Source organism: Scardinius erythrophthalmus (assembly GCF_964197995.2).
Source record: "Scardinius erythrophthalmus genome assembly, chromosome: 21".
NCBI lineage: Eukaryota > Metazoa > Chordata > Actinopteri > Cypriniformes > Leuciscidae > Scardinius > Scardinius erythrophthalmus.
In genome coordinates, this window is record NC_138241.1 from 902,022 (window position 1) to 927,419 (window position 25,398).

At 40.4% G+C, this 25,398-nt stretch overlaps 1 protein-coding gene across 1 annotated transcript; it reads left to right on the plus strand.

The window, feature by feature from the left end:
* Positions 1-11,544: 11,544 nt before the first annotated feature.
* On the plus strand, positions 11,545-12,462 carry foxg1d (forkhead box G1d; the record flags this gene model as incomplete). Its single annotated transcript, XM_081350740.1, has 1 exon — positions 11,545-12,462. The coding sequence occupies one exon, from the start codon at positions 11,545-11,547 to the stop codon at positions 12,460-12,462; it is 918 nt and encodes a 305-aa protein (XP_081206866.1).
* Positions 12,463-25,398: the final 12,936 nt, after the last annotated feature.

Sequence of the window (25,398 nt, forward strand, 5' to 3'; positions counted from 1 at the left end):
TTTATTGCGTTTATCCACCTCTAAATTTCATGCTTTTCAAGTGCGTGATCGCCGATCGGTACATGATTCGAGCATTTGGGCCGTTAACGACAGTGCAGAACACTGAGCAGAGAGCGCAGCGCGCCGACACACACACACACACACACACACGGAAGAGAACGGCGCGGAAAAGACACGCTCGAGAAGTTATAGCTGCGAGAGAATGAAACCTGATCGCCGAACACGGAGGCGAGAAGGAACATTTTTGGTTTTATTTTTTTATTTTTTGCAAAATTGTCTGTTAATGTCGGCAGCCATTACACTTGTGGAAACTACAGTGCAACTTATATTGTCTTTCTTCTGTTAATTACAGAACCTTTTTACTAAGTTTTCTTTAGCCTAAAGTTTGCGAGAAACCATGGAAACGAATGGACACAGAAAACACAAGAAATAAGACAAACGGAGCTGGCTAGTAAAGTATTAACGAAATGCGGCAGTGGTAGCCTACTTGGGACAGACTTCTGGGGGCGAGAAGAGGAACGAGGCAGGGGATGAGGAGGGTATCGACATAGAAACTAAGAAAATGCCAAATGGCTGACGGGTCGTGAATGGCTAGTGTTTGATCACAATAATGTCATCATGTATTGTCAGGATTGCCACATGTAGCCTACTCAAAAAACAAAAAAAAAAAAAAAAACATTTTTGCTAGTGGATATTCTGATTGGCTGGTAACTGGTAAGGCTGGTGATCAAAAAAGTTCATTTAGAACCCTGCTACCTCTCACTCTTCCTCTTCCTCTCACTCTTCCTCATCCTCTCACTCTTCCTCTTCCGCTTCCTCGTCCTCTAACTCTTCCTCTTCCTCTCACTCTTCCTCATCCTCTTCCTCTCACTCTTCCTCTCACTCTTCCTCTTCCTCGTCCTCTCACTCTTCTTCATCCTCTTCCTCTTCTGCTTCCTCGTCCTCTAACTCTTCCTCTTCCTCTCACTCTTCCTCATCCTCTTCCTCTCACTCTTCCTCTCACTCTTCCTCTTCCTCGTCCTCTCACTCTTCTTCATCCTCTTCCTCTTCTGCTTCCTCGTCCTCTAACTCTTCCTCTTCCGCTTCCTCTTCCTCTCACTCTTCCTCGTCCTCTCACTCTTCCTCTTCCTCTTTCTCTTCCTCTCACTCTCACTCTTCCTCTTCCTCTCACTCTTCCTCGTCCTCTCACTCTTCCTCGTCCTCTCACTCTTCCTCATCCTCTTTCTCTTCCTCTCACTCTTCCTCTTCCTCTCACTCTTCCTCTTCTGCTTCCTCTTCCTCTCACTCTTCCTCTTCCTCTCTCTGCAACGTCTTCCATTGTTGTTGTGAAATAAAAGGTGCTCACCTGTGGTCTTTTCATAGTGCTTCCATCCTGACTGAAGTGTTAACAATGAACCGTTGAGGTGTTTTGGTCAGGTGACACATGTATCGGCCAATCAGCTCATGGAGTGAATGGCAGTGTTTTGAAATGGCAAACATGTGACTTTATGTCAGATTATTGTGTTGTATGCAGAGAACCGTGTTCAGTGCGTTTAAAAAGTGCCATTTTGAATTGCAAAATGTGTGTAAAGCAGATTTTGAAGACTTGAGAAGAGGTTTTGCTCTCTGTGAGTAAATAATTGTGCTGTGTGTGTCATTTTAGTGTGTTAGCAATTGGAAAAAACTGTAACTACCTCAACTTGTTTAATGTTTTACAGAGAGAGTGATTTATTTGACAAATAGGTTTAGACTATTGAGAATTTGGTTCAGAGAATGGGGTTTAGTGTTTTAGCATTTCAGAAAAACTATAATAAGTTCAGATTAGATCATTCTCAGAAAGACTCAATGTCTGGAACAGAAGCAACTTTTATAAATTAGCATGCTAAGCTAACCTAGCACAAGACAACAAACACAGGCAAGGTCAACTTTGGAGACGTATTTCTCAGGAACAATAGTGAATATCAAAAATCTGTTCAGTCATTTCTGTGCGACTCGGTCCAAAGATCATGTGAGCCGATTTTACACAAAAGTTCTTAGCAAAAATACCCATTTTTCAGATCTCATGATCTGTGGCACTGTTTCCAAGTTTGCCATTGACCTTCGGATCATGGTTCTGATGAATCGTACCAATTTTCATTTCGATTGATCAAAGTTTGGCCGAGATACAGCCTCTGAACCAATTTTGGGACGAGCTTGTTAAGTTTGTGACATCATAACTTTTGAACAAAGATGAATTAAAAAACCAGTTCAGTAATTTCTGTGCGGCTCAGTCCAAAGATCATCTGATCAGATTTTGGACAAAATTGGACAGATTTTGAAGGAGTAGCAGCGAATAAATTGAATACTGTACTTTTCAAAATGGCCACTACTGTATTGGGCGGAGTCTTAATGTAAAATGTTGAATGTGATCAGCATGAAGAGAGGAATCAGGTAAACTACATTTCATCTTTCTAGAACAAAGAGTTCTAAAGTTATAACCTTTAGAAAAGTGATTTTTTGAACTGGTGGTGGCACTATAGAGTTTGTCCTAGAGACTCCAAAATTGGTCAGATTATTATTCATGACTATCACTACAAGTGTGCCAAATTGCATAATTTTCTCCTGTTCTGTTCACAGGGCTGCCATAGACTCCCATTGAGGAAGAAAAATAGCCTAGTCTTGTTTCCGCCACGGAATAAAACATGGAACTAAAAGATAATTGCAACTTTTTATCTCACAATTGCAAGATAAACTAGATTAAAAAGTTGGCTTGAGAAAGCCAGACCAGAAAGTTTGAAGAAGTTTGAAGTTTAAAGTAGTTTGAAGTTTAAATTAGTTTAAAGTTTAAATTAGTTTAAAGTTTAAATTAGTTTTAAGTTGAAAGTAGTTTGAAGTTTAAATTAGTTTAAAGTTTAAAGTAGTTTAAAGGTTAAAGTAGTTTAAAGAATATGGAGTTTTTATAGAGTTCTTAGCATGATCTTGGCATGATTTAGCACTTAACTAATCGCTATTAGCATGTAGCTATTCACTGCTAGCATGTGTAGCATGTTGGAAGTGCTGTTTGCTAGCATGAGTCAAAAGAGCCAACCCTCATCTCTATATGATGTTCTGATACAGAGATATAAGTCTTGCAAAACGGTTGCTAGGGTACTCAAGTTTGGTTGCTATGGAGTTGCTTGGGAGCTGGGAGCTTTAAACTTATGAAGTTTAAAGTGGTTTGAAGTTTAAAGTAGTTTAAAGTAGTTTGAAGTTTATGATATAAATGTATAAATTGATGAGTTTATAAGTGTATGAGTTTAAGAGTTTATAAGTTTAAATGAGTTTAGAGTTTATAAGTTTAAATGAGTTTAAGAGTTCAGAGTTTATTAATTTATGAGTTTAAGAGTTCATAAGTCTATGAATTCATGAGTTTATAAGTTAATTAGTTTATAAGTGTATGAGTTTAGAGTTTATAAGTTTAAATGAAGTAAATTTAGTAGTATGAAGTTTAAATTAGTTTAAAGTTTAAATTAGTTTGAAGTTTAAAGTTTAAATTAGTTTGAAGTTTAATTTAGTTTGAAGTTTAAAGTAGTTTAAAGTTTAAAATAGTTTGAAGTAGATAGAAAGATGAGTTTGTTAGTTTAAATGAGTCTCATTGGCTAATATAAGCTGTGTCCCAATGTTGAAGGCTGCATCCTTCGAAGGACGCAGACTTCAAGGATGCAGCCTATGCGACGCACCATGTAGCCTTCCTAGGATTTCCTAATTGTGCAACCAGGTGTTCCCGATCACCGCTCCTGGCGCCAAGCAACGGTGCGAGAGGACAGCTGCTATCCTGATCATTCATTTTGATAACTGAGTAAACAGCTATGGAGCCAGAATCGGCTATTGTCATTTTTATGTTTTATATTTTACTGGAGGACATGGTGAGCCCCGGCGCTGCCGGATCATGTATTTTCGGTTTAGCCCTGTTTAAATACAAAACCCAATTTAATATAAAAAGTCCAGTATTTCTCGCGCTCGTCATTTGCAGCTGTCACGGTTGCCAGGCGACAAGAACAACCCTTCGTAGGCTAGACGGGTCCGAGCGCGTCAGATGCGCCCTTTGATATGGGACGCTGCTGTAGTTAGCAACAATTTGTTAATATTGTGACAATAAGCCTACATTTTGTTACTTTAATTTTCGGAACTGCATATTTCGTTAAGTATTCACTTACAAATGTGAAGTAACCTGAAGTAGCCTACTTTTTTCCCTCACATCACAATATGGTGCAGTAGTAGCTTAATATAAATGCAGTAGTTATTAAAAATGCTTTTTTCAGAAAGCCGTCGATTGAATCAGCCCTGCAAACCTGTTGGTAGCCAACTTAGTGGATAGTGGAAATATGCTCTTTAACACTCTGGAGACCGTCCCAGATGATGTCCCACCAGCAGGAGGCCTTACCAGGGGCAGCTCATCCCGGTCCAGCAGCTCAGCTCAACAGTCTACATAATTTTTTTCTTATTTTATGTATTGTAAAATTAAATGTTTATGTTGATTTTGATATGTTTAACGTATTTTGTAAATAGTTGGAAAAAGTACTTTAATGTAGCCTATAGAACAAATGATTTTCATTTACCAATTTTATTTGAAAAAATAAAAAGGTATAGCATTTGTTTCATGCAGAAAGTATTACTGTCATTACAAAAATAAACAATGTCCAGAACAATTCATTCTCTTTTATTTACACAATTAAAGTTGCATAAAAATAAATGCACATAATTTTTCTTTTAAAAAATAAAAGTGAAAAAAGTTAAACAAGAATATGTAGGAAATATATTTTTCAATCATTCTCTCAAGAAGAGAAAACAGCCTGTCCATCCTCTCCCTTCTTTCATGTGCACTCCTCGCCTCTGCCTCCCTCTGTAGTTGCATTTCTTCTCTGATCAAGTCCAAAAACTCGTCCTGTCTCGGCGCCTTCGTGCTGGTGCTTCTGCTGGTGTGGGTGCTAGTGCTGGTGCTGTTACTGCTGCTGCTGCCCCTGGCTCCTTCTCACCGTGGGCATCCACTACTGAACTCGGCCCTGGTGCGTCCTCAGGGATTGAGGCGATGAGGACAGGGGGGGGGGGGGTGCAATGCCTCTGTCCCAACACCTCATCCATGAGGACACACCAGGGCCAAGTTTCAGCAGTGGGTTTCCCACTCACACCCTCTCCTGTCCCAGGACACATGCAATCCTAAAGGCAGAGCAAATGAACCATGGCTTGTTAACAACAACAGGACAATACATTTCAGCAAAGATGTTCTATTACTTTTCTTTTTATATTTATATAGACCCATTTTTTCCTGAATTGTTCTAAAAAAGCAGAAAAGGGTACTTAACACAGAGGAGCAATCTTAAATGCATTGTTAACACTGCAAAATATGACACATCAAGACATGCATACAAAATACTTAAGAAATCATATTTCTATATACTAAAATTTGGTTAAAATCACATAGCTTGCATGACAGCACTACAAAAACACATAAAAGTGAAACCCCATTGCCTTATCTAACGTTACTGCTTTTCTTATTGTTTTGGGCTTTATTGGGTGAGTGATAATACACAAGTGCAAATATTACAAATAGGTCGTTAAACTAATAACGTTATTACCACAAGTTTTGCCTAAAACTACCTGATAAATGTAGCCACGCAATGGTGACGAAGGAGTTAAGAAGAAGTTTATAAGAAACTTTAACTCTGGTTTCGCTAGCTATTTGAGTAAATGAAAACATCATACTTACATTTAGATGTGAATTTGCTGTCCACCACCGATCTCTAGTCTCGGCCGCCTTTAAAAATAAATAAATAAATGCTGTCGTCAACGGCGCGCAATGACTTATGGGGTAGAATAGGCCGCTAAGTGTCCATTTATGTATCCTTCTTTTCACGGGGAAAGGAAGGGTGCATTTGGCGTCGCTTTTGAATCAGGGAAGCCTTCGTCGCGGCGCGATGACGCAACCGGCCTTCGAATGCGGCCTTCGGAGGATGGAGAATTGAATTGGGACAGCCTTCATCGAGCCGCGGTGACGCAATCGGCCTTCAAATGCGACCTTCCAAGGATGCAGCCTTTGAATTGGGACGTCCTTCGTCGCGCCGCGGTGACGCAATCGGCCTTCAAATACGGCCATCCGGCCTTCAAATACGGCCTTCGAAGGACGCAGCCTTCACTTTGGGACACAGCTATGGTATATAGAACGGCAGTTTGGTTTAGTCAAAGAGTATAGAAGTAACAAGAGGCGAAACTCCGTTGCAGTTTTGACAACAGCCACTAGGTGGCGCTACGGTAGCGCGGCCGCCATTTTGGACTGAACTAACGACTTTACCGTTAGCACAGTACAGCATTAACATTATGTCTGGAAATAATTGGAAACAAAGAAAACAGTGTTCTGCCATCAACCGCAACAACTACCAGTGTACAACCAATCAACTAGCATTTCATAGATTCCTCAAAGATCCAGAGAGGTAAAGTAGAAAAGGTTTTATTAACTTTAAAGTGAGCTAACGTCAACGATAACAGGTGCTGGAACGTTAATGTAAGCTATCCAAGCGGATATTTTATTATTTTTATAGATATTTTTTACAGTCTATGAAGCTATCCCATAACCGCAGTAACAGTTTGCTAATGTTATGTATTTGGTCGAAATTGTCAAGACTCGAAATGGGCTTTTTAAATCGCATACTTTCAGAGATATATGAACACCTAACCTGGCAAATGACCGCTTTATTAATTCATCACTAAATTAACCCTTTAACTGTCACCTTTTTTTCGCATAAACATGAAAATCACTATCCAAACTTAAATGGTTGTAATTCAAGAATGCTTTGGAATTTAGACCTATGGTTGGTCTTGTTTTAATTTGTCATATTGTTGAAGTGAAATAAATTATGAAAGTGAAACAGAAAAAAAGTTATATAAGTTTGAGTTTATTAAAATGTACAAATTTAAAAAATATAATTATTTATATTTTATATAAAATGTATATATTACAAAATATATTTTACTCTAGAACTGCAAGAAAATGAAAGCAAAAAATCTGAACAAGTTGTGTTCCACATTTTAGGTTGATATGTTGATATCTCGCTCCCTCACCCTTTCTGCCGTGTGCTCTAACGTTACACGGTTTGGAGCTGCGCGCCCTTGCTCGCTCTCTCTAGATTCCGGGTGGTTTTAGCTAATTTGCGGGCATCAGGGAGCCGCTATCAATATGCGGGAGACTCCCGGATCTTCTGGGAGACATGGGATGTCTGCTCTAGAGATTTTAAAAACTAGAAACTACTTTTTAGTTCATTTAACCTATTTTGAATTTAAACCCGGTATCGTTCAATTCTATGACAGCTGTGTTGCGTTCAGTCCAAGATGGCGGAGCTGCAGCTCTGCGCATGGGGGAGTTTGTTGCAATGGAACGTTCTATTGAGTTTCGCCTCTTGTTACTTCTATTCTCTTTGGTTTAGTCTTCAAGGTGTTTAGATTTAAATTTTTGTCGGTTGGTGAGTTTTAATCTGGATTTGAATTTTTTAGAACTCCCCAATGTAAGTCAATGGGAGGTTTTCCGAGTTTTGATCGGCATTTTTAGGAAAACCGTAAGTCCGATCAGTCTGAAAAGATATAGCAACTCGAGTCAGAACAGTTTAAAGGTCTGAGCCAAGTTTGGAGTATGTAGAGTTAAAGCTCTAGGAGGAGTTAGTGTCTCAAATTTTTCCGCTCAGAATAATAATAATAAGTTTAAGTACAATATCAGTAAGTTGGCTCTCTCAAGCCAACTTAATAAAAGTCAGAATTGTGAGATAGGAAGTCAGAATTGTGAGATATGAAGTCGCAATTGCATGTTATAAAGCAGGGACGTGCAGAGAGTTCCTCAAATGTAAAAAGGGTCATATATATATATAAAGCTTGATATATATAGGCTTTGCATCACATAAATAAATGATAAAATAGAAAACCATTATTTTAAATTGTAATAATTTTTTCTGTATTTTTAATCAAATAAATGCAGGCTTGATGCACATAAGGGACTTCTTTTAAAAATGTGTGTTACTATAACTGAAACCAGTAGTACTGTACACTATTGTTGCAAAAATTATCAAAAATGTTAAAATAATAAAGTCACCATTTCGCGTGCTGTTGTCAGCATACACTTCACATAATAGGTCTTTAGGCCTAGGCTTCATTTAACAAACTATGATAGTTTCATCAAATGTTAAACGGTGAGTCTGTAGACTAAGTGACTTGAATACTATACCATTACCATTAAAGGGTAACTAAACCCCTGGTCAGAGCCTGACTCCACCCACTGGCAATATTTGAAAAATGCTAGAAAAGTGGGCAGACCCCAGCTGAGATAGAGGGGACCAGAGCCATAGAGAGAAAGAGTTGCGACACTCTTTGATGTCGCCGCTATGGCTGTCACGTGGTTCATGTAAGCCCCAATAGTTCTAAAACATACGCTGGCTGTCATGTTCTTCTATGGGACAGGACAGACAGCAGCGATTGCATTATTGAACGGTAAATATAAAATAAAACACACACCCAAGTACTTTTTCAGCTGTTATTGCATTATTTCATTTTGTTAATGTCAGTTTTGCATTTGGAGATAAGTTTTAGGCTATATTTTTGGAGGGAAAAGCTCAGTGTTCATGTTCGCATGGGTAGTAGCACTGGCTTTAGCGGCTCTAACTTAACTTTTCCATATCATTCATCTGATGATGGACGTCTCATGATATTTATTTTAGCACGACTGGGCTGTATTAGGCTATTGATTCCCGTGATTTTGCTTATAAATTTTGATTCAGCCATTAGCCTACCTTCGTGATAACGCAAAGAGGTCTGCCGTGGCGGTCCGTTCAGAGTTCGCTTAAATATTTTTTATTAAACAATGACAGACAACAAAAATGTGTGCTTGTGTGGGTGTGTGTGAACAAGAAAAACAAAAACCAGGGGCAGGTGATCCACAGGACTGGTGATGGCCATAACAATCCTAGAGGTCCAGCATTGTTCTCACAAGCCGCTTCACTCAAGACAATAAAAAATAATGAAAAGTTAGTATATCACAAAAAAATTTAATTAAATAAAAGTTGCTATAAAGGTGGTAGTGATTCATTACCGAACTCTTACTGTCACAGCTGACGAAGTCGCACTAGCAGGCAGTGCTTGAAAATTGGTTGAAACAACTAACATAAAATATAAATAATTACGCTGTGCATACAAATGAATACCAGTATAAGCATCGCAAAGGGCCTCTGATACAACATAGACAGTTGACAAATCAAAAGAGGTCGATATTTCAGCAACTTAACTCTAGAACAACTCGACGCGCAGCAATGTAAGTGAATGGTGTCCAACGCCAAAATGACAGTGTTTAGAACTATTCGGATCTTCAAATCCCGGAAGTGGGCGGTTAAAAGCGCCGCCATTATTTACAACGGAGGTCTATGGGAGTGTCGCAACTCTTTCTCTCTATGGCTCTGGGGGGGACGAACCGTGAGCGGGGGGGCGTGCACCTGAGAGTCCTGCTGACAGCTGACAGCTGACTGTCTAAAATGGAGAGAGTTTTATCGAGTTGATGTCAATAGCGCGCGCTGCTTATTCATATTTTGCCGCTGCTATGTGAAAAAATCCAGCAAAATGCGCCGACGCGTTTGTCGACCTTAGAGGATTAACTTTAGCCTAACCATAAATTATGATTAAAATATATATGATCACTCACAAGACGCCGCTGCGGTGGTGGAGTCCATGCAGGATCGAGGAGCAGCGTTTGGCACTGCGTCGCTGTTCAGCGCGAGCTTTGTGGAGAAGTCCATTTCCACCTCTATTGCGTTGGAAAAGCAATTCCGCGTAAAATGCAGGTTTCACACTCACGGTCTTCCAGGCCAAGTGCATGCAAACACTGGCGCCTAATTTCCAAGTCTGCTGGAAAGCTATGCAGCCCAGCAGTGCTGTTGCACCCAGCAACACTGCACCTACCACTGTACTAAATACAGATAAATCTACGCTAGCTCATCCAAGGGCGTGGTAGCTCGTACCAAGGGAGGGCGTGGTGAGCTGGAACCGGCCTACGTCACGCAGTACCGCTTACGTCACGCAGTACCACAACATCCAATAGGAAAATTCAACTGCAGTAGCCACCGTTCAACCTGAAGAGGGCGGCACTCAGACGTTTTTACACCATATATTGTAGAATTAAAACACTTTATACCCAAATGTCAAAAAAGTTACTCGAATCAATGAACAGCACTAATAAAGCCCCATTCTTACAGATCATTAACTAAAAAAAGTTGGTTTAGGGTTTAGATACCCTTTAATGCGACTTGTGGTGCTGGTTTCGTGCAGAGCTTTGAAGTCAATTAACATTCATTAGTCGACGCAGATTCAGGTCGCTTCATACATTTAAACTCGTCTGTCCATGTCATTTTCAAACGATTTATTTATAAATGACTAAACTTGTTGTGCCAGATGACGTTGTGACGTCAGCTGGGGCGGAATTTCCTTATATGGGTCCTAAGGGCACTTCTTAGCGCGGGCGCGCGCGCACTCGTAGACCAGAGCAAGAGAGTGAAAGCAGTACCTCATCAAAGCGCTCTGCTCGGCTTTTGGGAAGTCAATGTCACCAAAGAAGTGTGTTTTTGGTTGCCAGGGCAAGACAACCCTGCACAGATTCCCAAAGAACCCAGCGTTAAGGGACCATTGGATGGAGTTTGTTTTTCCTGAGCATCAACAGACTGTTTGTTCCCTGCATTTCGACGATGATTGTTTTATAAACAAAGCCCAGATCGACGGATTTGCAGATCGTCTAATGCTTAAGGATCGAGCAGTCACAATGATAAAGGTTGGCGGTCGTGCGTTGGAACCGGGCGGTGAGTAAAACTGTTGAACAAATGTCTATGTGTTGTTAGCTCGGCGCGTTAGCACAGCTTTAGCTCCGCCCACACGGCCCTCCTTCAGCCGCTCGGTCTTTTCCGGAAAGACTCGGTACAGCCTATCTTTCTTTAATAAATATAATAAAACTAAAGACTTTTTGGAGATATGAAGGATGCAATACTACTCTATAGGTACTCAAGATTAACAGGAGATTGAGTGAAAATGAGCATTTCACCCCCCCTTTAAAATATGTGATATGTGGATTTTTACACACAACCTTTTATTATTGGAAAAAAAAAGTTTTACAAATTGTTTTGTTAAAGTGTGAGTGAGTCTCTCTGTGTGTGTGTGTGTGTAAGTGAGAGAGTGAGTGTGTGTGTGTGTGTGTGAGAAAGAGAGAGAGAGAGAGAGAGAGAGAGAGAGAGAGAGAGAGAGAGAGAGAGAGAGAGACGGGTAGGTTGTAATTATTTGCATGGAATGATAAAACTGTGTTCGGTATTTACTTCCGTCTGGTGTTGAGCGCTATAAGATCAGGATCAACTGGCTCTAAAACATCCAGTCGAGGCTCCTCCCCTTCAGTGACGACACGACATCAGGGAACCTCCTTAATTAGTGAATTTCTGCTCCAGTTCTGGCTATTCCTCTCCTCTCCGAGTGCTTTTCCTCACAGATGATGTCCTGACCTTTATTTCCAAACAAACTCACGCTGCGGTTTGATAAAGCGACATGGATCAGAAAGATTCAACGACGCTGCAAAAACTGAGTTCTTTCAGTATCAAGAGTCTATTGCTTCCATCCAAGAGTGATAAACCCGACCCGACTCTTCCAGAGCAGAGCACACTGCAGTCGGTCCCCGACCCGAACCCCTCTCCGGAGCCCGTGGAGATGGAGCCCGACTCGGAGAAACTCAAGGATGCTGAAGAGCCCAACAAACCCGCGAAGCTCGACAAGCCCCCGTTCAGCTACAACGCGCTGATCATGATGGCCATCAGGCAAAGCCCGGAGAAAAGACTCACGCTGAACGGAATCTACGAATTCATCACGAAAAACTTCCCATTTTACCGGGAACACAAGCAGGGCTGGCAGAACTCCATCCGACACAACCTGAGTCTCAATAAATGTTTCGTCAAAGTGCCGAGACATTACGACGACCCCGGGAAGGGCAACTACTGGATGCTGGACCCCTCGAGCGATGATGTGTTTATCGGCGGAACCACGGGGAAACTCCGCAGGCGCTCGGCGACTTCCAGAGGAAAACTGGCGATAAAGCGAGGACTTCGGTTTTCCCCACTGGGATTGGGAATAAACGAGACGGCGAATAATCCTCTGTACTGGCAAATATCGCCTTTATTATCTTTACACCATCCACATTACAACGGAACGTCGCATGGATTTCTGAATCAAGGTCATTACGGTTCGTTCGGTCCTTGGATCGAGCCCGCGACTCGGCCCGGGTTCGGGATGAGCTCTGCTCCGGTCGGGATCCTGTCGGGATTCCTGCACCCTCCTCCGGGTCTCCAGCAGAACTCCTTCAGCTCTCAGCAGACTTTACTCTCAGACTCCCTCAGGACATCTCTCTCCTCATTCTCTCCGGCGCCGGCAGTTTCGTCCCGCCTAGACAGAGTTTCCCCGGATTCATTTTAAGGGATTTCGTCGAATGCGCTGAAATCATAATCACGGAAGCTTGTTTCCGCCACTGCATAAAAGAAAAGGGTAATTGCGACTCGTTATAGCACAATTCTGACTTTATTTATTGCAATTGCGAGTTTAAGCCCAATACGCTCTTAAAAATAAAGGTTCCTAAGGGAGTTTTCACAGCGATGCCATTAAAGAACCATTTTGGGTTCCTCAAAGAACCTCTCAGTGAACAGTTCTTAAAAGAAACATCTTGAAGAGCATGAAGAGCATTTTAATAACCTAAAGAACCTTTTGTGGAATGGAAAGGTTCCATGGATGTTAAAGGTTCTTCGTGGAAGCATCGATGCCATTTAAGAACCTTTATTTTTAACACTTTATATCACAATTCTGAGTTGTTTTTCGCCATTATTCTGAGATATGAACTCGGAATTGCGAGGGGGGAAAAGCCAGAATTGTGGGATAAAAACAATAACCCGTTGCGAAAGCAAGCTTCAATACAGACTAAATGCTTCCATGCAATTTCACGATCATTGTTGACCTGTTTTTCATTTGTATGTGCTTCGAAAGCGCGTGCTTTCTTTCCTTTTGGTGGAAAAATAACAAAAATAATGCGATTATTTATAACGCTATAGTGTTCAAAGTCGAGTTAATTTATATTATTTTTCTTAGATGTATTTGATGCCCTTGTATCCATCCATGATCCATTAATCTTGCAGAACTGAATTCATAGGCCTAGTGTGTCGGGTCTCAACAGTGGATGAATTGGGAGTATGAGGGCAATCCGAGACACTCGTCAGGCTTTCCTTTATTTGTATTTTCTCAGGTCCCAGATACAGTCTGCAGATTCACTCATATGGAATATGGGATGTATGATTATGTGGAGCTCACCGAGGCATGCATGCATGTCAAACAAATGATCAGTGTTTAATCTACACACAGTTAGGGATGTTAGCACCTCTTTTTCGTGTACTTTACCCGTCTTTTTCAGATCAATGAAACTTTTGTAGATTAAGAGAACCTCGGACCACTAGACTACACTCAGCTTGTTAAATATTAAATTTTACATATACATCTTATAGCTACAATTTAAACATAAGTTGCATGTATAAATTATTTTCAAGCTTACAAAAACAAACGAATTAACATCTACAAATATATATTAGGCATACATAGATAAACGAATAGCCTAAGTTATAGGCTATTTTATAGGCACTTTGTATTAACAAAAACGAAACACTCACGTATATGTCGGCTAATTCATAATTACATAATTCTAAGTATAATTCTAACCTGATCTCATGAAATGTGTCTCTATAGCACGCATTGTTTATCGTGCAATTTATACGCGAAAATTAGTTATTGCATGCACATGATAAACCCCTTCGGTAGGGTTAGTGGTGTGGGTCCGTGCGTATTAAATTAAGGATCATAATGCACGCTAAAACTGCATTTCGTTAGCCTCATAGCATAATTGCCTAAGTCATATTTCAATGTCTTTGGAAAACCAGAAGAAACAAAAAATGACTTAGGCAATTGTGCTATGAGGCTAACGATTTGTAAAAACTCGCTTTCGCGTATAAATTGCACGATAAAAACGCGTGCTATAGAGACGCATTTCGTGAGATCAGGCTGAAATTAAACAACTTAAGCACTTTATGGCGTTTATTGGTCTGAGGCTCGGATTAATTTATGAAAGTTTTAGTGTTGTTAGTTTTCTGAACTGTAACAGTAACTCTACCATGATGCTCAGGTGTGGAATCAGTTGAATCAGTGACATTATAACTCCATTCCATTGTTGCTTTAAAGTTTTGCACTTTTAAAAAAAGATATTCTTCATTTAGCACTGAAAGAACAAAAACGCTTTTGTATTTAAAAAAATAAGAATTTGTACTAAATTAATAAACAATAAATGTTTGTTCTTGGATTTTAACAGAGCTCTCTCTATTTTAAAATTGAATATGTATAATATGAGCATAATATGAGTTTATTTAATTTAATAAAATTGCATTTAATCACAATAATTATAGGCTAATTTAAGACAATCTTTATATCGTGAATTTTTGGCTTATATGGTGGTTCAACAATAAAACATTTTAAACATGTTCTTTTAGCTGTAATATTTGTTTACTGCTAAATAAATAAATACCTCAAATTCAAATATAATTTCTAATTTTAGTGTTAATACATGGTCGGAAATCATTAAAAAAAAAAAAAAAAACAAGCCTGCATGGCCACAATTATTATGATTCTTTATTTTACACATAAAACAACAGTTACATTACATGTTAAATATTGGTTTTGCTTTTTTTGTGTAGATTTGTTTTAGTAGGCTATATCCACAGAAATGTGAGATAATATACTACCACACTCAGTCATTAATTATTAATTATTAATTATTAATTATTATGTTTGTTAATTACGTGACCATGAGTTAAACATAAAACAACTAGCTCAAAACCGGTTTACAATCTCAAATGAGTACTCACTAATTATAAATGACTAAAATCTAGGCTACTCCATTCGTTCGGTCTAAGAACTTCACGAAACTTCACGTCTGTCGCGAAATGGAAATAAATGTTTGTAGATTTCGTTTTGCAAACATAACTTAAAATGTCAACAGCAACAAAAAATCTCATAGAAAGTTAGCCTATATTTTTTTTTTCGTTTTACAGACCGACGTTATTAAAATAATCATTAAACCCTTTTTCTGTGGAACAGAAAAGATATTTAGTCTCAGTGAACATTTCCGAACAATAGGCCTACACTCAAATACATTTTTATATTTTTTTAAAGGTTTAAGCAATTTAATTAATAGTAAAATTACATAAAATTGAATAGAAAACTCCTTACGTATTTTAGAGTAATTGAACAATCCTTATTCAATTATTCAATTAAAATACGTAAGAATTATTAAATTCGATTTGATTTATTAATTAAATTGCGTAAACTTTAAAAAATAAGGCTTAAAATCTTGTTTTGAGTGTATGAAGATATTCAAACAATATGCCAAAATTGTGCAAAAAGGTTTCTACAAGGGCTATGATTGTATTAAAAATATAATTAGTTTATTTAAAAATAAAAAAATGATTCAAGGTCAGGCCCTTGATTTCAATCAAAAGCGCGTATGTTTGTGTTTTGTCTGGCAATCCTTAAAATAAATGTTTTAATAATATGGAATTTTAGATAAATGGTAATATAATGATTGAATGAATTTAATTTTAAGAGAATTGTTAAAGAACGTTTTAACAATTAAGAAAAATAGGCTATTAAATTAAACAGGCTTACTAATGAAATGAGTAGGCCTTAAATAAAGTTACACGAAAAAGACATAAAAACAAACTGTATGGCTATTTTATATTATATAATCATAATACTATCTAATCATCCAATTGTTAATTTCCCGTTTAATCTTTCCATGATGACATTTTTGCAATGGTCGACTCTAACAAACTTCAAAGTGGGAAAATGCATTGGGTTTCCCTCTTTTTAAAGGCATTACCGTTTATAATATTTAATTATTTATGTATAGGCCTAAATATTGATACTTTAATTTAAAAATGTTCCCTTTAAAATAATTCATTCAGTGGGTCAGCTTGAACTTCTCACGGGCCGTATTTAGGCCTATCATATTCTAAGTGTGTACCATGAGGACAAAAATAATCATGATATATTGATTTATAATGCCGTTATAATGAGTGTTCTCGTCGCAGTTCTAATAAGTTCTAATATGAAATGAATCGCCACTGTAAAGACTGGGCTCTATCAGAGAAACACATGTAACCCGAAACCACAGTAACAACAAATGTTCTATTGTTTTATATGATTTTTAACTACTATTTATAGGTTATAAAAATGATAATTTACACACACACACAGTTTTACAGGTTAATTTTCCCAAGGCTTATTAAATATGTACTGTAAACAGCGTTCTCCTTCTCCTCTGCTTCAGTCATAAGCTGATCTATAACTTAAAACCAATTTCCATCCAAAAAACAGTCACCTTATAATAATCATATAATTGCCTGTAATAACATTATGAAGTCTTGAGCCTGTCATAAACATTCCTGGACCCTTTACAAGTAACGTTATTTTAGGCCGTTCACACCAAGGATGATAACTATAACTAACGATAACGATAAAATAAACAGTTCTAAAAATCTTTCCAAATATAAATAACAGAATTCACACCACAGCTATAAAGATAACAACACCGAGAAACAATATTGTTACAATAACTTTCTGAATGATTATTTTTTCCCCAGATGAGGAAGATAATCAGAATCCATCCTGTTTAAAAGAGCTCGAGCATTTAAAGCGACAGACCACAAAAACTGATTCATAATCAGCACATGTGCTGGTGTGAACACTAGTTATCGTTATAGTTATGTGTGTGAACTTAAGAAGGATAACTATAAAGGTAACTAAAACAATATTAGTGTACAGTAACATAACTGATTGGAGATATCGTTCTGTTTATTATACTCAGTTTTCAGCGATCTCGAGCGGGATTCTGGCAATGATTCTGTCGTTCATCAGCTGGAATAAAATAATGTAGAAAGTGATTGCAATGACATCGTTCCTCTGCCGTTATCGTTAATATAGTTGTGCTGTGGACTCTGATATTCTTTTATATTTAGAACGATTTTTATAACCATATCTTTATCATGATATTGCCATTGGTGGAAATGATAATGCTTGGCAGTAGGATTATGTTCACTCTATTTTTGGATATTCCGGCTTTAGTTCAGCACATTCAGACCTGACGGATCCTCTGAGACGGTTCTGCTTAATAAATAGATCTACTCATTGCTTTTGGAATCCTTTTCACACCATAAATGTTCACAACAACTACTTCCATCACATAACAACACTGCAGTGGTGTAAGTTGTAAGTGTGTGTTAATATGCTGTGATTCGCATTTGGAAACTTGGTTAATATAAACTTGGAGAACAAGCATCAAAACTCTCAATTTAAATGCAATATCTATAATGTATAAACACCTTCCAAAACCCCACATCTTGTTATTAGGCCTTTATACTGAATCCAAATGTCATATCTAAACTATTCATCAGTTCAGCAATTCATCATAAACGTATATTTGAAAGTATCTTCGGTGAATTTTTCTGGAGAAAACACAACCAACACTAAACAGGCCGTGGAAAGCCTAAACTGGTTCAGTGTAATCGCAGGGTCCAGATTCTCCATTCTCCATAGAAATGCACTGTAGTAAAATCTTGGGAAGCGCTGTAAACATGGCCTGGCAGAAGGGTGCCGTGGGAGCGGTGCGCATGCGCAGGAGCATCTGCAACATTTCGTGACAACACTAATAACCTGCATGGATCACTGGCTCTAGAAGTCACTTCTAATTATGGTTATCTTCTCCTGGCTCTGAGTCCATCAGTTCATCTGGGGTGTGTTTCCCGAACGACTCGCTGACGATCTTAACTACACGATCATCGCTGAAGAAATAAACGAGTCTTTATCCAGAAACCGTTTTCTCCAAACCTGTCGTTCAACCACGTTGGTTAATGATGTCACTCAGGTGGTTTATGAATACGTTTGAGATTGAATTAATGTTAGATATTTTTTTTATATAAATTACGAACATGGCATCTGAGGACTATATTTTCTCAGTTATTTTGCCAGATTCAGTCAAAAGCTTTACAGCACGCAGGCAATGCACATGCGCACTCTTCGAAAACTCTTAAATTCCTTGACAACTAAAATACGTGAATGAAATTTGTAGGCTACATATTCGAAATAAAAGATATAGGCTATAGCCTACACCGACTCGTTGAACTGATAACGACGGAACTTATTGATTACCGATGCTTTCGGGAGCGGGAATCCAACAGCCTTCTGCTTCTGTGTGTTCACAGATGATGTAGTCTATGTTTATTTATAGCAGTAGGCCTATTCTAAAAATACATCTTTAAGATACAGTGTGAAAATCACAGCTGAAAATATGCAAAGGAGAAATAAATAAAAAAGTGCTTGCCTTCAATGCATATGATTTAACGATGATAACGATTTCTAACAAACAGAAATCTCTTTATCACATAACATATCGAATGTGGATTATTTAACGCTACTCATTTGACTGATAAAAGACTCAAATTAGCACTTATGAAGAAGCCATCACTGATCATTATTTCAGGCAGTTTAGGGCGAAATTGTCCTTTTCTTTTCTTTTCTTTTCTTTTCTTTTCTTTTCTTTTCTTTTCTTTTCTTTTCTTTTCTTTTCCAAAAACACATTTGGTTTGAAATGCACTGACAAATGCAAGATAATGCCTCTTAAACAGAGATGTTCTTATTACAATGCACTTTAGAAATATAATCAACAAATTATTATAGGCGAAATGTGTTCTTTCCATATTTATGTAAACAGAAATTTCAATTGTAAAAATGTTTTAAAAAAATAGTTAACTTTATAATGTCAAAAACATGCTGAATAAATTGTAATAATAATACAAGAATTAGCTTTTCCAGGAACTTTTCTCTGAAGGAGCACAAAATGGAAACATGCTCTAGCCTATAGCCTCTCTTAATAATGTGATGTGACAATTATTATATATAGCATATTATAATAAATTAGTATAGGCAATTTAAAATATTAAATTCGTGGTGTTGCAAAATCAGTCTATCAAAGATTTAAATAATAATAGTTAGCTATGTATAAATGTAATTCAGTTTAATTGTCTTTATTGTCACAGACACAAATTCACAAGGAATAAAAACTGCACGACCTCAGGTAACACCAATCCCGTGCTAATAGACCCGCAGTAAAAATGAACATATTCCGTCATTTCCTGTTTAAAAGTAGTTTTCCGCGGTTTTTCAAGTATGGAGGCCTTGAAGAAGCATTCAGTTGCGTTCTGGACGCTGGGACAAGTCTGTGGCAAAAATCTTGTGTTCAGATCAGAAAGAAGATCGAAAGCACTTATTGGAGGCACGAACATCTTTTAGCGTTAGGTAAGTGCCAACATAATCAATCTGAAGTTAATTAATACATCGTTCGACCAGACATAACTGTTATATAAAATATAGGTTATATATGTGTTAGCAAATACACACATGACAACATGAGGGTGACGGCGATGCATAAATCGAGTTACTCTCCCACTTCTGCTAGTTTTACTGAGATATCTTATCCCGTGTGAATTGGCCATTAATATTACAGACGTCCTGTGGTAATTTACATTAGCCTACTCCATCTAAAGTTAATCCCGTCCGAACAGGGCTTTAGAGTGAGTGTTTTATCCAGATGTCCCATAACAACAGCAGTCGAGCAACAGTCACAGTCAAAACCACTCCCACACGTTAAAGCAGATTAGGGTCTATTTCGGAGTTTTTACAACATTATCTTGCTGGTCACTCATTCCTCTCTTTATGCGTAAACCACGAGGACGATCTGAGCAGAAGGTGGAGCTTGAACCATGAACAGGTCTGAGTACACACACACACACACACACACACACACACACACACACACACACACACACACACACACACACACACAAACACGTGTTCTTAAAGGGCCAGCGCCTTAATAAAACACAGTGGAGCTGGACTTGAGGGAAGATATGAGTGCAGAAGAGATCGCTTTCTCGATGTGACAAGAGCCATGAATCTCTCGTCAGTTCACAGAATAAAGCTTTAATGTGTCATAGGTAATGCACTGATGCTCTCACGAACAAAACACCCTTTGCTCCGGTTTAACAGTAAAGCGCGCGCTGTGAAGGTTGATGTGGGTAACTGTGTGTGTGTGTGTGTGTGTGTGTGTGTGTGTGTGTGTGTGTCGCTCGTGGTTCCTCCCTGGTGTGCCTGACGAATCGTGAAGTAATCTGGGTAACGACAGGACTGTGTTTCCACCCTTTGCCTCCCGCCGAGCGCCGGTCAGAGGTTAAGCAAGCTGTGACAGAAGCTAATCTGCGAACACACACTGATAATTTTGCCGTTACTCGCAGGTCATTCAAGGTTTATATTAAAACAAACAATAATGGACAGTGATATTGTGAACCCTCTCCTGAACATAATCTATTAAAGTTGCTAAACTATAACAGTCCATGATCACTTGACCAGCTCTACAGTGAAAACATTATTTTTAAGTCATTATAAAGTCATTATTGATCATTCTTACTTTTATCAGAATATTGCAGTATGAAAGTCATATTGTATGGCATGAGGGTGAGTAAATGATTAGAGTATAGCTATTTACATTTTTGGCTAGACGAACTCAGTCAGGTGAAATCGAAGTGGACTTTTTGCAATGGAATCTTGCAGTGTTTATGATCAATGATTGATCAGTGCACATCATTATTGTTTTAATAATCTTGAATCAGAATAGAATATAGGCCGAGTTCATTTTTTATTTTTATTTTTTTTAAGCAAGGGATAATGTACATCCAGCCGGTTGTTTTCTCAAAATTAACCCGACAGGGTGATCAGGATCAGGTCTTCCATCAGTCTGAAGGGGTTTATTCTGAGATAACACACACACACACACACACCTGAAGGGGTTTATTCTGAGATAACAAACACACACACACACACACACACACACACACACACACACACACACACACACACACACACACACACACACACCTGAAGGGGTTTATTCTGAGATAACACACACACACACACACACACACACACACACACACACACACACACACACACACACACACACACACACACCTGAAGGGGTTTATTCTGAGATAACACACACAGCATGTATGCTGGATGTACATTATCCCAGTTATTACACGGCTTTGACACAAAATATTGATCTGAGTCTAAATATTTTATTATGTCTTTAAACGCAAAGCTTCTGTGGAGAAAGCAGTGGCAAGTTTAATTGTCAATAGTCACAAAATGGCCGCCGCTGCGTTTGTATGAAACGAGAGACAATACTGGATGACATGATTAAATAACTGTACACAAAATATTGATTTGACTGAGTTTAAATATTTTATTAGCTCACCAAAAGCAAAACTTCCACGAAGAAAAAACGTTCCTAGCGAGTGTGTAGCGCTGCTGACTTCCTAGCGAGTGTGTAGCGCTGCTGACTTCAGTGACCCGGATGAGCCTGTGCTTCTGTGTTCTGCTGTTATCTGGAAATAATATACCATTGGCCGGCGCTATTGACCAATCAGAATCAAGTATTCCGTGTAATAACACACATTAACATCATGATTTATGGCAGTTTTACCCAGAAGTCTGTGCGTTTGACAAACGAACACCTGCAGACAGCGGGACATATGAGAGAGATGAAGAGAAACATAAAACCTGCAGTTTCAGGAAGTCAGCGGCTGAAGATTACAGTCCTCATATGAGCCAATCACTGATGTATATGTTCTTCTGTTCAAAGACTGCTCATCCAGCACTGCTGGCTTCAGACCATCACATTCCCTGATCATCATCTCCTGCGTTCAGGGCCTGATGTTCGCCTCTGAACACTGTGATGGTCCGCTTGAGGAAGATAATTCTCTGGTCTGTAAAGCGGGAAAACTCAGGTCACATGATCTCCCCATTATCATTCCTGTAAGCTTTTCCATCTGTCAGACCAGCAGCGTCCAGATTCCCCTCATCACTGCGACTGATGCACAACTGCACACATTCACATCATCAGGAGGAAAACATCATCTCTGCTGGGTTTGCAAAAAACTCACAGGCAATGGGCTTAAGACTCGACTTGGACTCCAAATCACAAACTCATGAATATGTCTGTTTTCCAGTGACGTTCTGAGAATGAATTCAATTAATAAAACAACTGCAGTGTTTCTGCCACGGAATGAAAAATTAAAATGTTTACATCTTAAATTTTCGAGAAAATTCAGAATTGTGAGATAAAAACACAATTATCTTATTAGTTTTTATTACGGCGGAAACAAGCTTCCACAGAAAATACCAGCACAGATCAGCTGTATGTGTTTAGTGTCAGCTGACTGTATCAGGGCTGTGCTGTTTCTCTGTGATATTACACCTCTGCCAATCAGGAACAGAGACGTGAAGTCTGATTTGGCTAGTGGAATGACCAATCCGGTGGCTGGTCGGATCAGAATGAGGTCAGTGAATGTTTTCCATCATTGGGGTCCTTTTGACACTGAATCCAGAGAAAACCAGGACAAACACCTTGACGATGTGTTGGAGATTCTGAGACCAGCTGATGTTGTTCTAGAGTTTTCTGTCATGTGCTTCATATTCCTTTTACACATTCATTTCCAAGAAGAGATCTCAGTGCAGACCAGCTTAATCAGGAGCCAGACGCTCGAGTATGATTCCTGCTGATCCAGTCTGAAGATCCAGACACACACACACACACACACACACACACACACACACACACACACACACACACACACAGACTCTCACTCACACACAGGAGGACTCTTTCTAAATGAGGTAATGGTGTGGAAGGGAAACTCTGTCAGGAAGTGTGAGTCTCATGTCGCCTCTGAAGTGGAAGAAGGGATTTCTGCACATATGCTCTGGAAACACTAAAGCATGCTGGGAAACTGAAGCAGAGCTTTATTACAGTCTATAAGAAATAACAGAAATCCCTCTCGTATCTCTACAGCTTCATACACTGATTACAAAGATCGAAAAATACAGAGCAACAGATTTGACCTCAGTGACCTTTGAGGGAATGTGTCAGGCTCATTCAGGATCAGACCCGTCACACTCCCGAACACAAAAGAGTCCTGAGAATAACACACCGCTGTGGTCTAATGGATAAAACACATTTACACCCCCTCAGCAGTCAGCTTCAGTTCATCACTGTGATGAAACTCATGAGTGTGATAAACACTCTGAAAACATGCGACCTTCCTCCTCCTCTTCCTCCTCCTCCTCTTCCTCCTCCTCCTCCTCCTCCTCACTGAGCTCTAAATCAAATTCTCTAACTAAGAGTTGTGAATGTGCACCGATCAACCGTTAGAAAGAGTCAGCCTTCGCTCTCAATACAGAATCTCAAGGTAAGATTGTTGTTTTCCATCCAATTTGGAAAGAAAGGGAATTTTAAAAGAGTTACATCAACTGAACTCCATATTCATAACAAAAATTGCAGACAATATCTTAAAACGTTTGGCGGTTGCTTGAACGGTGCTTGCCTGACTGCATTGTGTTAAGTGTGAAGTTTTTTTTTTTGGGGGGAGGTGTTGTGGTGTGGGGTTGTTTGGTGGAGGGGGGGTGTTATGGTGTGGGGTTGTTTGGTGGAGGGGGGGTGATGGTGTGTGGTTGTTAGGTGGGGGGTTATGGTGTGGGGTTGTTTGGTGGAGGGGGGCTGATGGTGTGGGGTTGTTCGGTGGAGGGGGGGTGATGGTGTGGGGTTGTTAGGTGGAGGGGGGGTGATGGTGTGGGGTTGTTAGGTGGAGGGGGGGTGATGGTGTGGGGTTGTTTGGTGGAGGGGGGGGGTGATGGTGTGGGGTTGTTCGGTGGAGGGGGGGTGATGGTGTGGGGTTGTTAGGTGGAGGGGGGGTGATGGTGTGGGGTTGTTCGGTGGAGGGGGGGTGATGGTGTGGGGTTGTTCGGTGGAGGGGGGGTGATGGTGTGGGGTTGTTTGGTGGAGGGGGGGTGATGGTGTGGGGTTGTTTGGTGGAGGGGGGGTGATGGTGTGGGGTTGTTTGGTGGAGGGGGGTGATGGTGTGGGGTTGTTAGGTGGAGGGGGGGTGATGGTGTGGGGTTGTTCGGTGGAGGGGGGGTGATGGTGTGGGGTTGTTAGGTGGAGGGGGGGTGATGGTGTGGGGTTGTTTGGTGGGGGGGGGGTGATGGTGTGGGGTTGTTTGGTGGGGGGGGGTGATGGTGTGGGGTTGTTTGGTGGGGGGGGGTGATGGTGTGGGGTTGTTTGGTGGGGGGGGGGGTGATGGTGTGGGGTTGTTTGGTGGAGGGGGGGTGATGGTGTGGGGTTGTTTGGTGGAGGGGGGGTGATGGTGTGGGGTTGTTTGGTGGAGGGGGGTGATGGTGTGGGGTTGTTAGGTGGAGGGGGGGGTGATGGTGTGGGGTTGTTAGGTGGAGGGGGGGTGATGGTGTGGGGTTGTTAGGTGGAGGGGGGGTGATGGTGTGGGGTTGTTTGGTGGAGGGGGGTGATGGTGTGGGGTTGTTAGGTGGAGGGGGGGGTGATGGTGTGGGGTTGTTAGGTGGAGGGGGGGTGATGGTGTGGGGTTGTTTGGTGGAGGGGGGTGATGGTGTGGGGTTGTTAGGTGGAGGGGGGGGTGATGGTGTGAGGTTGTTAGGTGGAGGGGGGGTGATGGTGTGGGGTTGTTAGGTGGAGGGGGGGTGATGGTGTGGGGTTGTTCGGTGGAGGGGGGGTGATGGTGTGGGGTTGTTAGGTGGAGGGGGGGGTGATGGTGTGGGGTTGTTAGGTGGAGGGGGGGGTGATGGTGTGGGGTTGTTAGGTGGAGGGGGGGGTGATGGTGTGGGGTTGTTAGGTGGAGGGGGGGGTGATGGTGTGGGGTTGTTAGGTGGAGGGGGGGGTGATGGTGTGGGGTTGTTAGGTGGAGGGGGGGTGATGGTGTGGGGTTGTTAGGTGGAGGGGGGGGTGATGGTGTGGGGTTGTTAGGTGGAGGGGGGGGTGATGGTGTGGGGTTGTTAGGTGGAGGGGGGGGTGATGGTGTGGGGTTGTTAGGTGGAGGAATTGAGTGAGTTAGAGAGAGAAGAGACACAGGCATCAGTAGACGGGTGAAGACGAGCCGCTGGTCAAGACTCTTCGATGGAGATGAGAAGAATTATGAGTTATGGGAGAGTTATTTTGTGTCACCTCTGTTTGCAGGGACGGAAAGAGACTATTTTGATTGAGTGTTCTGACGAAGATGAGGAAGACACGCCGAAGCCTGTGCGGAGCTGATCAGATCCTGGATGGAGGGAGGCTCCTGGGATCCTCAGATCAGGCGCGCAGATCCTCGTCTCCCAGCAAAACTCCTCCTGAGAGTATTACTATCT